At 31.3% G+C, this 13,742-nt stretch overlaps 1 protein-coding gene across 10 annotated transcripts in view; it reads left to right on the forward strand.

Moving 5' to 3' along the window:
* Positions 1 to 13,742, forward strand: part of LOC143056082 (pleckstrin homology domain-containing family G member 5-like) — a 145,782-nt gene that overhangs the window by 56,040 nt on the left and 76,000 nt on the right. For 6 of the 10 annotated variants that reach the window (XM_076229163.1, XM_076229162.1, XM_076229164.1 and 3 more), the window contains exons 3-8: positions 4,998 to 5,145; positions 5,782 to 5,920; positions 6,335 to 6,419; positions 7,194 to 7,382; positions 9,547 to 9,638; positions 10,107 to 10,243. In XM_076229163.1, the coding sequence (XP_076085278.1) occupies positions 4,998 to 5,145; positions 5,782 to 5,920; positions 6,335 to 6,419; positions 7,194 to 7,382; positions 9,547 to 9,638; positions 10,107 to 10,243 (790 nt within the window). Of the gene's footprint in view, positions 1 to 609; positions 2,232 to 4,997; positions 5,146 to 5,781; positions 5,921 to 6,334; positions 6,420 to 7,193; positions 7,383 to 9,546; positions 9,639 to 10,106; positions 10,244 to 13,742 lie in introns of those variants that run through there. The other 4 variants (XM_076229158.1, XM_076229159.1, XM_076229160.1 and 1 more) reach the window with 4 other exon arrangements.

Here is a 13,742-nt window from a genome sequence, read left to right on the forward strand (position 1 = left end):
TTAAGTGTCCAACTTAAACCCTATCATTCGATTGTTTCACAATGCTAGAAACATTTGATCGGTATTGATAAAGGGTGGTGTCAGATTCCACATGAAGACTTAGACATTCCGTAACATATCATCGTCTAAATTAAGAAAATTAAACGGTTCAATTATGTATATTTCAATCAATTTCTAAAGGAGAAACCATGATAGATAATTGATTTACTTAAAGAAGGGTTCAGTTGGTTTAATTGATCTGCAAAATTCAGGTAGCGAAAGTTATGCAAACAATTTATTTTTTGGATACAAAATATCTTAAAAGTATTGACGAAATATTGATTACTTAATATTCTGAGGTTTTCCCAGACATCTAATAGACAGTGCGTAGTGTAACGCCTTTGCTGGAATTTAAAAAGACAGTGCACTATTATTGGAGTGGTTTTGACTTTTACTTAAAATTGATTCATGAATTTGAGTTTAAACAAACTTTTAAGACATTCCTGTCACAAGTAATTATATATCATAATAAAACGGGACTTCATTGGATAAGGATCAATTCAAACCATATTGCACTTTAAGGAATTCTTTTGATGAACATTATGAATACATGTATGGAAACCGTATTCTTATTTGTGTGATTAATTTCAAATGTTTGACAAATAAAGTTTTGCAAGCATATGTAGAAAACCTGTTTGAGATCTGAATTAAGCTGAGCTTAAAGAAAGTGGCAGTCGGTTGATAATTAGTAGATTGTCACCAATCATCAACAAAGATATGAAATCGCAGTAAATTATATGTGAAGAGGTCTTTTGTTCGGGAGTTTGTGGACATTTTTACAAGCTTGACCTGTGAAGATTTAAATCTTTTGTAAATGACCACCCAATAATTAGGATTTGTAAGCCAACTCTTGCTTATTAAAATTTGACTTAGTTGTGAAACGATTTAGCATGATATGTTTCGATTATAAGGATATGAACTAAATCATTTTGACAGCTGGGGATTAATGAGAAAAATATTTCATAACTTTTTAATCTTTTTTGTGATTTGTTCACTCAAGGATTAAAAAAAAATCAGGACACTTAAATCTTAAAAAGTGATTGTAAGTTGTAAATATTTTGACTGTGGGTATAAAAGATACTTGAATATTTTCTGTCATTATGCCTCGGAAAAAGAAACAAAAAGCAAAAAACATAAACAGACAAATCTCAGCTCCAGAGATTAAGAATGAGAAGTCTGGGAAAAAGAAGAAACTGCATACTGTCCACTCTGCAGGGGATGTTTACAAGTACGATTATGATGCAGATTACGAATCTCCGAAGAAATCAAATAGCAGACCAACTTCACCTGTACCATTCTTCATGCCAATTCTTGCTGACTATGGATTTTCTTGGCCTAGACGTAAAAGTCCATTTAAGTCTACAAGTAGCGAGAAAATTGTTGTCAGTCCAGTTTCATCACCCGATAGTGGATTTCCTACCTCTCCTTGTCAGGTCGTTCCCATAGAGGAAATAAATAATGGGAACAATACTGACTCTTCCAATGGGATTTTGTCATCTGATGCATGTGACAGTGACCGTGAGAAGGAAAGTGATAAGGAAAACTTGGAAGTTGATCATGTGATAGCATCGTTGGATGACATCATTGAAAATGAAGAATCTGATGAAGATGTTAACGGCAACTCTGTTTCCAATGGCAATGTTACCAATGGTGACATAAATGAGGAGATTAAATCAATCATTTTCTCTGATGAAGACGAGTCTGAGACTTTTTCTGTTAGAAAATTCAAAGTCAAAGAAATGATATTAGGTTTCGAGAAAAAGAAAAGTACCGATCAGGCAATTTCTAACAATAATTGTGACAAACAATGTATACATTTAAGCACAGAAGAAATTGATGTTCTAGACAATTTTTCAAAGTTAGAAAACTTACAAGAAAATTTCAAAAGTTACAGTACAACTTCGTTATTCGATGATACAAACAAAAACAGTTTAGAAGTTTCAACGAAAAGTAACAGTATTAATTCACTGAGTCCTATTATCAAAGATGGTAAAGGTTCAAACTCTGGGAAAAAGGTTAGATTCATGATTGATTCAGTACCAATCAGAAAGTCTATAAGTTGTGATGTTTTAGAGACTCCAGGAAAAGAAGAGGTTTGTGAATGGGAGGTAACTGTAAAAGAGATTGATATTCCTGTGCATAATGGTCAAGAGAAGATAGAATGTCCTGTTAGAAATAGCTATCAAATCATGGTAAGAATGTGATGCCTGTCCAGGGGGAAATAGTTCTGAATGATAATTACTTCTATCTATCTTCCTCCATGAAGGTGCATTTTACTTTAATTGACTTGGATTTCAAATTTATCTGCTGAAGTCTATGATTCTCTTTTATTGTTGGCTGGCTTCCTCCAGCAGTAAACACTGGTGACAATGATGGGCCAAAGAAAATTGCAAATGTTGCTCAACATCAACAATCAATCAAATTTTTGAATTAACTTGGGATTGACACTGATATGATCGGTCTGTTCACTCTTTAAATTGAAATAAATGATTCCTTGATGAAAAAGTGCAAATAATATTTGGACTGTATGTGTATTGATGTCTTTATTTGTAACAGAAACTTCATAGGAATTCCCTACTCTTCAATGATTTGTTGACTGATGTTCGTCTTTTTATTCTTTTACAGTTGTTGGTCTTCTTTTCTTTGCCCTGTGAATTTAATTTGGGTTCCTTTCTTTGGGTCTTTGCTTACACATTTTAATCCAAGGTGGCAAAATTATCCAATAGCAGTTAATATGGCTAACCTCTAAAATGTTAGCCCAAAAAATTTGTTGAAGGACTAATTAGTTATCAAAAAAAGGTACCAGGATTATAATTTAGTACATCTAAATAAGACTCATCAGTGAAGCTCAGATCAAAATAGTTATAAAGCCAATCAAGTACAAAGTACTAAAAGATACATTCTCCCTCGACAGCTGATCTTTAAAAGTATAAGACTTTTATAAATAGTTAACTCCTGACCAGCTTCGAGTGGATTAAGTATCATTTTATAAATAAAGAGGAAATAATTAGATTTGTAATACAAATAAACTTTGAATCCTGAAAGTTTATTTCACCTAAGGAAATGAACTTTAAATAAATTTAACCTTTTTTTTTTTTATAAAATCCTAATAGTATTGTATACCTTCTAAGGATTAGACAAGGAATAATGAGCTCTAAGGATAAACTTTAGTGTTGTTTTCAGTTAAACAATGATCCGAGCACACCTTAATCAGGTATAAATATATTTTTAAATGCTTGAATGTAAACACAAAAATAATTCATAGATCTAAAATATATTTTTAGTATTTTTTTCCCTATCTTTTGAATTAAAACTAAATATGGGATTTTTTAGATCCTCTGGAACAAGGAGCTGAATTTTGTTTAGTGTTCCTAAAAAAATAACAAAAATATCTGTTTTCTGTGTTGTTTAATCTCTTTTTGAACAGATATATCATGTTAAGGAGGGGTATTTGCGAAAAATACCAGTCGAGAGAATGTTAAATTTCACGAGCCGTAAGGCGAGGGAAATTCATTCTCAAGACTGGTATTTTTCGCAAATACCCCTCAATAACATGATATATCTGTTTAATTACACCGAATGTTAATGTACTAAAACGCACTGATGATCGTGACGTTACAAGCGTCCAGTCGGATAGAGTATTTTTTGGCAAATACCACGGCAGAGAGGGTAAAAAAGGCATATCCTTTTAGCAAATACCCCGGCGGCGTTAAAAATGAACGATATTCATTTGATAACAGTAAATTGGTGAAAAATACACTGGCTATCAACCAATCAAAACCCCAGATTCTTACATAAGGTGTAATTATAATCCAAATCCTTAACTTTAATGGATATTTTACACATTTTCTTAATTAAAGCAAAAAGATCATTTTATAATGTAACAAACTCGAGTAGTGATGAACAGGGAGTAAAGACTTTTAGGCTCTGACAAAATGTTATTTTAAACCAGGAAGGTGGTCTTATCCATTAATATTTCAAAGAAAAATTATCAAAATTTATAAATTTATTTGAATAAAGGTAATAAAACGCCCAACAAGAACAGCTTGGTTTTATATTGAGTTTTTATAAAGGACAATTTTTCAGTAAATTGAAAAAGTGATAATATTCTCTGTTTGAACTTTAAGTTTATATCATGGTCTCTGATATTTGAAGCCATAAATATATTTGATCATTATATTTTATTTACCTTGAAGCCTTGAGTATTGTATCATGTTGTATGGAGTTTTTTACGATAGAAATTTCATCATTGTTAAATAAATGAAGTAAATTGATTGTACTGTAATGTGATATACAATTATTAGACTGTTACCCGAGAACATATGTTCATGTAGCTGCAGCTTCTAAACAATAATCTATACACAAAAGTTTATTTAAATCTGAATGACAATAATTTCATTGCAATATTTAATATAGAGAATTCTTATTATTAGAGATCAAGTTGGAATCAATAGATTAGAGAAAAATAGTTTCAGATGATGTTAATATATAATGTCATCAATACAAAGCCTTTTATCTACCAAAGAATTAGGCTCATGCATAATGATGAGTATCCTTGAACTTGCTCTGAGATAATAGATTATGCTCAAATATACATCTCACTGACTAGAAGATGCCTGCGAAATCACAGTACAATTGGCAAGTGATGATACAAACAGTTTTCAAAATAGGTAGCAGTAGACCAATAGAGCATGCACAAAAGGGTATAAGACACTGATCCATAATTGTCTCCGAATTCCGATGTTTTCTGTAGAAAAAAAGATTGTTTCAAAGACAAATTAAGGAAATACAAAACACTACATTTATACGTCATGTCACAAATATTTGCCACTTGTATGGTTTCAGATGAGTTGCATTGTAATGAAATCGGTCTCTTCCTTTTGTAGAATAGATTTTTGTTTTATAAAGCAAATAAATGTAATAATCGTATATTGAATGCTATTTTCTGTTATTTTTAGGTGTGCCATCACCCAGACTGTACAGAGTCTAACGGTAATGCCCCCTTACTGTTATGTGGGGACTGTGATAAATCTATACATTCTCGATCAGAACTTGGTAACAGCAGCCATCTTGTTTTAGATGCACCAAAACGCAAAAATAATACAGGTTTGTTTTTATTTAAGTTATCTTTTTTTTAATTTAGATTTGTACTTCCATAGGCAACATGACAGAAGATATTTAAGCAACACACAGGATTTGCTAACCTTTTCAAAATAGTTTGAATTTTCAAAGAAACATTATAATAGAAGGTGCTTAGCAATATTTAAAAATCTCCAACATAATAAAAACGTACAACAATATCAGCAATAAAACCACCAACCTGATTTATGTACTAAACAACAAAGGAAAGCCAACCAAAACCCCTAAATTCAAGGCTTCTGACTTTGGACAGGCACATACAGAATGTGGTGAGGTTACATGTGTTTGCTAGCTTATACAAAGACTAAGCCTAAGTAGATGTGGTTTAATTCCAAAAGACAAGGGGTCAGCTCACCTGTTATTGAAATATGGTACTGAATGATAATGGAAAAAACCCATACAACAACAAAAACTACAAAAATTCCAATAATATAAAAATGTGAAACAATTCAAAACTTAAACTAAAATATTGTCTCGCAGAAATTTAAAGCAAAATATTTGAAATGTACGTGTAATTGTGAAGGGAAAAAAATGAAATGATATTATTAATTTTCATCATTTGTCTGATTTTTTGTTTAAATGTAAACTTTTTTTTGCTATTAGCAAATGGAGCACTGCCTCGAGGAAAATCTACGCCAAACTTAAACACTGAAAACAGTGACAATGAGAACAGAGAAACAGACTCCGGTAACCAAGGTGATCAGACGGATGGCATGTATAACAAAAGAGCAGAACCTTACAAGTAAGAAATATATAAATCAACAAATCTGTATAAGTATAGCCAGTTTTTTTTTTTGTTTTTTTTTTCTTGGGGGGGGGGGGGGGTATCCTTACAGCAAAGAACACAAAAAGTGAAGTTCAGATATTTTTTTTTATAGATATCTTAAAATTGCAGCCACACTACACACAATAAAGACTGTTAGCTTGTTTGCTGCACTCACTCACCAAAAATGTTGACACTGTTGCTAACAGCTGATATGTTACATTATCTAAAGTATAGAAATCCTGATAATCTAAACTGTTTTGCTTTACTCTAACTTAAATCTTTGTTGATCTTTAAAAAAAATATTGCTCTTGAGTGCAAACTGACTGCATTGAATTCTTCAGTAAAAAGGTGTCAGGAATTCAAAATGTAATTTATTATTATTTTTTGCAGATTTCAAACTCCTGCACCTACGTCCAGTTTAGAGGCTAAATTAAAACGCAAGAAAGTTCTTAAGAATAAAAGACGTCATACAGACGTAAGTTTTATTATATTCATGTTACAGGGAACCAGGTGATACCTGTAGAATACCTATCAATTATTAATAGTTGTAATCCTTCTCCATTGTGACATTGTAACGGTCCTATTTATTGGTGGTATTTTAGTGGTCCCTATTTATAGGTGGTATTTTAGTGGTCATATTTAATGGTGGCTGAATGTTCTGACAGGAAATATAATATGCAGATATGTTGAGAAAATGATAAAGAGGGCAAAGTGGAAGTTGAGCAATCAAAATTCAACCAATCCACATTAAATCATGTTTATAAGATAAAATGCCTTATATTTCAAAATAATAATCATAAATAAAAAACACATATAGTATACAGTCAAACCTGGTATAAAGGTTCATCTTTAAAACAAAAGCTTGCTTTGTCAAGTCAGTGTCTAAATATTCATTTCGCACCTCAATTAAAAGAACTCCTCTCTTATAATGTCACTTTTTTCTTGACCAGAATATGCATTTCACACCTCAATTAAAAGGACGCCTCTTGTATAATGCCACTTTTCTCTTGACCTGGGGGTGGGTGACCTTTATATAAAGGTTTGACTGTATATCGCAATGTTCTCTTCTCTTTATTTACAACAGCTTAAAAAATATAACTTTTGAACTCTACATTTACTATGCACATAAATAAACTATTTTTTAACCTCTTTCAAAAAGTCATTTTGATGGCTCCTTTTAAATGCACTTCAATCTGCATGAACCACATTTTTAACCCATTTCTTTTCCATTTTACCTCTGCACATATAGGGTGAACAACCAATCATAAATGACTTTGAAGCATTTTCTGATTACTCTGACGAAAGTGATCAGAGCCTGGGTTTAGCTGACGACGTTAGCAGATATACAAAAGGAAACGTGAAGAGAGTCCTGCGACCTAAATCTGAGGATTTAGACGCCGGTTCTGTTAGTCAAAGAGCTTTACGTAGACAATCAAAGGTGCTTTGGGTGATCTGTGTTAAATAGACCATTTAGTTCACTGTAGATATATCTATGTTGTCTGCACCCAGTTTGTACATTGAGTTATTTCCCTTGATATGAAATCTAAAAATTCTTTGTTTACATGACATTTTTTATATATTCTTTTATATCAAATAAAAACATAAATTTCAGTGAAATCATGTGAACATTTAGTAGGATTAGAATATCATTATATGTTTTTAACCCTTTAAATTTATTTTTTTATCAAATTTCTTCATTTATTTGGCTATAATTGTTGATTTTAGTTATCTTAATTAGAATGATTCATAACATCATACGTTCTAAGTTCATTTAACTTTAGAATATCTGTATGCTTTATATCAAGATTTCCAATATTCTTAGGAATAAAAGAAGATTTGATCATAAGCTATGAATAATATGTAAATAAAAAAACTAGCAAGTGTGTGATACTGTTAAATTTTAAATGTAATTTTAAAAGAAAGACTTTTAGGAATAATTTGAAAATAAAATCTCCCAGCAAAGCAATGAAGTATGCACAAACTGGGGTTCAATTTGTAACTACGATTTATACACACCATATTCAATTTATGACAGTTTTATAGTATAGTTTGAACCCTTCCCTCCAACACTACTTAGTACTAACATGGGATACTTTCTAACAGTAAAATAATGTTGTTATTATTATCCAAACATTATCCACAGTACATTTGTATATTTTAACTAATTTCTATGAATTCAGAAATTATTGCAATTTCAGGAAAGTTTTCATATGATATTTATATAACTCAATATTAGAATGCAAGTCTTTTGATAGAGAAAAACACTAAGTGACCCATTATTCACAGGAATAAAAGCCTTACAATAATTTCTGAATTTACTGTACATATATACATTTGATTCCTTGTAAAAGTGGTGTTAAATGTAAGTTTTCTTATTCAGTAAAATCATAATACAATAGTTTTGAACTCAAAGGTCAAAATTGAGATGAAACAGAAAGAAATGCAGTATATTTCTTTTTAATATGACCGATAAACATGATAAGACTAAAACAGTTTAAGGATAGATAACATAGAGCAGCAAACCCCAAAGAAATGTGCATCAGTGTAACATTTTGCTGCACAATATAACAAGGGGAACTACTGTAAAGAACGTTAAATGATGTAACATTTTGAAGAGTTTTATCTTGTAAGGCCTATCAATCTTTTAGAATAAGACAGACTTCTTTGGAATTAGATTGTATTACTATTCTTAAAAAAACCTTCTAAATTGAATATGGTATTTAAATCAAAAGAGCTGCATGGAGCTTTGGAGTTTTGTTTTATGGTGAATACAGATTTATAATTTTTTGCATTAAAGATTTGGCTGGTGATAAGGTGTCATTGCTTCACTTGCTTTTTTCACTGCATGAATAACTTTCTATCTTTCTCTTAAACAATGATGACATGTTTTAAAACACTTCTTATTTTTAATGCATTATATGTTTTTAGATATGGAACATACAATAAAATGTATTAGCTTATCATGTATTTTCAGCATACTATAAACCAACAATTCTATCGGTGCTGTTTTTCAAGCTACACTTTCAATTATTAAATCTGCAGCAATTAATTTTCGAATTTTATTGACTTTTCTTTCACTGTATCAGATATAAGAGAATTAGATCCAAGTTTTAAAATATTTGCAAGAATTAATGTTTGCCTCACTTTCAAACTAGTTATGGTCACATCAATAAATTGCATGGCAAATTTAGTTGTTTATAGTTCACCTGCTAGCACTGAAAATGTTCATTTGAAAAAAAATGATATTTGTCTCGAAGTTTAAACTGAAATTATTTTTTAACAAATTTGTTACATGGAAAATAAAAATCTAGTACATAGCATATTATATATTTATGGTTTTAAGATTTGCTTTGTGGAGGTTAAAGGTCATTATCCTGTTTTTCAAGGTCAAAGTTAGAATAGAATACTTTTAATACTTATTTCATTTTAAATATTAATGTTTTTTGCATACATAAACAGATTTGATATTATAGTTCTCAATAAAATGGGAAAAAATCATGAAAACCTAAAATATTTACTGCGTTTAAGGATTGTACCCAGATAAATAGAGTTTATTTATTGATATCAACTGTATAATTATTTAATGTTTTGATATGTTGTAGACTGTTATAAGTGATGAATGTTTTACGCTGAGGTTTTTGGATCGTGATAATGATGTTGAAATAATGGCTGCCGTGAAAGGAATTAGTCTGAGGTTTGTGATCATTTCATTTTGGGGAAAATTTACAATTTTAGAGATTTCATATTCAAAAACAAAACAAGTATATTATAATTGATCAGTTATTAGAGCAGTAGTTCCAACACTATTTAAGGGAATAAGATGACTGCCAATGAGACAACTCTCAATCAGAAATGACATGATGTAGAAGTTATCAACAAGAACGAAGAACAAGCACAGCTCCTAACTTGGTACATACACATTCAGAATGGGACAGGGTTAAAACATAGTGGAATATGCCCAACCCTCTGTCTAACCATGGACAGTGGTATTAATGATTGATTGGTTTGACTGCCTGATTAATTTTCGTTTGACAAAATGTCACAAAATATTACACAAAGTCATTTTAATGAAAAATATACATGTATTCCAAAGTTTTCTACATTAATTTATTAGCATCTAATTCAATGACTGGACATATGTGAATTTCTTTATAAACAACAGATCTGCAATACAGACGAGCTTAGAGAGAAGGGGTTTGAACGTAAACAACGTCAACATCTACGTGGAAGCCTCTAAAACTCCATTACCTCTAGAATGTGAATCATTTCTCCTCGGTGGAAATACACTTAATATAAAAGGTAAGTCACAGACCTTCCACTAGGAATATATATTTTATATCATATGTTCCATTATCCACTAGGACTTGAGAGTTATTATACCCCCGCTTTAAAAAAGGGGGGGTATACTGTTTTACCTCTGTCTGTCCGTCAGTCCGTCCGTCCATCAGTCCGTCAGTCCGTCCGTCCGTCAGTCAGTCCGTCCCATGAAACTTTCGTCACATTTTTCTCAGGAACTACACATCCACCCTTTCTGTAATTTGGTATCAACATTTATATATGTCAGCCATACCGTGTGATGCGTTTTCAGATTCATCACTTGACAACTTCCTGTTTACCGAACACTTGTCTGATTTTACACATTATAGCCAAGTTGAAAATTTTCGTCACATTTTTCTCAGGAACTACAATACAAGGATTTCTGAAATTTGGTTTCAGGATTTATATAAGTCAGCTATACTGTGTGATGCGTTTTCAGATTCATCACTCGACAACTTCCTGTTTACCGAACACTTGTATGATTTTACACATGATAGCCAAGTTGAAAATTTTCGTCACATTTTTCTCAGGAACTACAATACAAGGATTTCTGAAATTTGGTTTCAGGATTTATATAAGTCAGCTATGCCGTGTGATGCGTTTTCAGATTCATCACTCGACAACTTCCTGTTTACCGAACACTTGCATATTTTTACACTATTAATATTATCCACTTGCGGCGGGGGTATCATCAGTGAGCAGTAGCTCGCAGTTTCACTTGTATTCTCATTGGTTGGTCTGATGATGTAACTATTGCAGTGGAGGATCAGGCCTTGCAGACATATAACTTTTGAGTAAGATATTTGAACTCCTACTTAGGAATCAGCCAATCACAACACTGGATTTGGTTTATTTAGCACAAATTTTGTAATCAAGAGAACTGAGTAAATTTTTTTAACGGAGAGCCCATGGACAAAAAGGTTTTACTGTCATTCACCAGCTGATTAAAGGTAACTTTGACAAGCTTTTAATATATATGTAGAAATTGCAAAATGCATTTAATCTGTCTACGGTTTTATTGATAGAAAGAATATATGTAAATCTCAGAAACTGATTCAATTTGGAACCTTATTTGGGCTTGCTTTTATATGATTGGAAAACTTCTATGACAAGTTTGTAAAGATACAGGCTTATCTTTTCCTCCACATATATACACCTGAATGTTAGTCTCATATATAGCTTGCGTGATTCGTTTCGTTAGCACAAGCTGTCTATTACTGCATCATAATGATGATAATATAATAGTATGTCAAATTTTGTCAAAGGTCATTTGATAATTGTTTTTATTGTTGAGGCTTTTTAATCATGTTTCAAGAGACAATACCTCCAATGAGTCTGACATCCATAGCTTTTGTCTCCCTCCCGGAGTGATTATAGATTTATCTGTTTGTAAATGAGACTATAGATTTCTAGAGAACTAATTGACCTGACTATACAATAGAATGTTTTGTAATCAGCTCTAATTAAAGTAGTTTGTCGAGTGATCAATTTGATATTGATCCAGAAGCTACTTGTAATTAGATGATGCCAGTTTGAAAGTCCACAAAATTACTATTTGTCTTTTAATTGATAGATGTCCCATTTTCAACTTGATAGCAAATGTAGGTCACTGGAACTTGTCTTTGAATTGATGGATGTCCAATTTTCAACTCAGCAATAGCAAATGTAGGTCACATGAAATAACTTCTCTGAGACAAAGTCCCTGAGAGATAATAATTTTTGGCCCCATTTCGCAGAAAAATATTATTGTGATTTTGTCCTGGATCAGTCCCAATAGTAAAAGTTTGCCTTTTGAGCAAGATCTTAAACAAACCTGATATAGCCATTAACCTCAGAAGGGATATCGTTGCTTTAATATGATTTAATAGAAGTTATGGTATAGAAGGAATAACTATGGTTACCAATGTAAACAACCTTAATAAACCAGACTACATAGAAGGATAACTATCAACAGCCTATGGTCCTAAGCAAACAAAATTTGTCTCTTGAATTGTCTCAAAACCGTCAAATTGACAGGTTCTGTATTGTGGATGCAAGGATCTTATCTAACTATTTATCAATAAATACAGGTTAAGTTCATCTCTTCTTGTAATATTTTAGGAAATTTATTTTGAAATTGATAAAAAGATTGCTGCATTGATCTGATGAAAATAGATATGAACTAAGTGACACTGGTTTTACTTCAGTCTCGTTATGTAATAATCAATTTCACCTTTAGGGGAATCATTCAATGTCGGAAGATGTTCTGTAATGAAGGACAATTTTTACATAGATGGATTATCATTGTAACGAAGGATCCAATGTAATCAATACGGAATCATTGAATATACTTGTCTTAAATTTACCATTGCCGTAAACCATTTTATATCTAAGTTGAATGATTTTCTTACCTGAGTATATTACCGTAGAGCTAATGCAGTTCTTCAGCATATGTTGCTGAAATGTTCTGTTCACTGGAATCTTAATTCATGACATTTTATTTTACTATGGATAAAAAGCTTATTATTTTTCAGCTTTTATTAAAAGTTCACTAATTATTGAATATTCAAGGAAATTTTTGGAACAAATGAAACTTAACTTAAAACTGTAAAAGACACTTTATCGGTTGTGTTGCTGTGTACCCGTAATTTTAGCTCCTTCGCCAATATTTGGTAGAGCGAGATATATTTTAAAAGTTCACTAATTATTGAATATTCAAAAAAATTTTGGAACAATTGAAACTAAACAGTCAAAACTGTGAAAGAAAATTTAATTGTGTATTATCTGTTGTGTGGCTATGTACCTGTAATTTTAGCTCCATAACCAACATTAAGTAGAGAGAAATATAGCTTTTATAAAAGACTAAAAATCACAAGTGACAGATTAATTTGTGATTTGTTCGTTGAATAATAAATGAGTTAGGTTGATGACTAGTTACAAAATGTTAACAAATGATTGATTCCATCTAGCATCAATTTAATCATCTTAGTTACGATAGCAAATTCATGATAGATGTAACCAGATTATTTCAATACTCCATGTACTTTTGGGAAATAGGAAGAAATTATTTTCTACTGATTGAATATTTTGCACTGTTAGTGAAAACGAAAACCGATTGAAATTTTTGACCTAGAATAATCATTAATGGAAGCAATTTTTGAAAAACTGTATTCATAGTCGTTCTGTTCAGAAGTGGTATTTTTTTCTTAATTGGTTTTATCTTATTAAGATGGATTTAACAACATAGGGATATTAATTGTGCAGATAGCGTCAAAATTAATTTGGAATGAAAAGAAGTATGTCAAACCACCTTTGTCAGTGAAAAGGATTTTGTGACACTGTAATGTAATCATGACATTTTGAAAACTTAATGTTAATAATGTAAATGTTGTTTTTTACTTGGAATGTTTACCTGTGCAGATAAAGACTTGCTGTTTTAAGGATTTATTTTGTGGTTTGAAAATTAAGATTGCAGGTCATTATGCAACATTTTATAAGTTGA

Source organism: Mytilus galloprovincialis, chromosome 13, assembly GCF_965363235.1.
Source record: "Mytilus galloprovincialis chromosome 13, xbMytGall1.hap1.1, whole genome shotgun sequence".
NCBI lineage: Eukaryota > Metazoa > Mollusca > Bivalvia > Mytilida > Mytilidae > Mytilus > Mytilus galloprovincialis.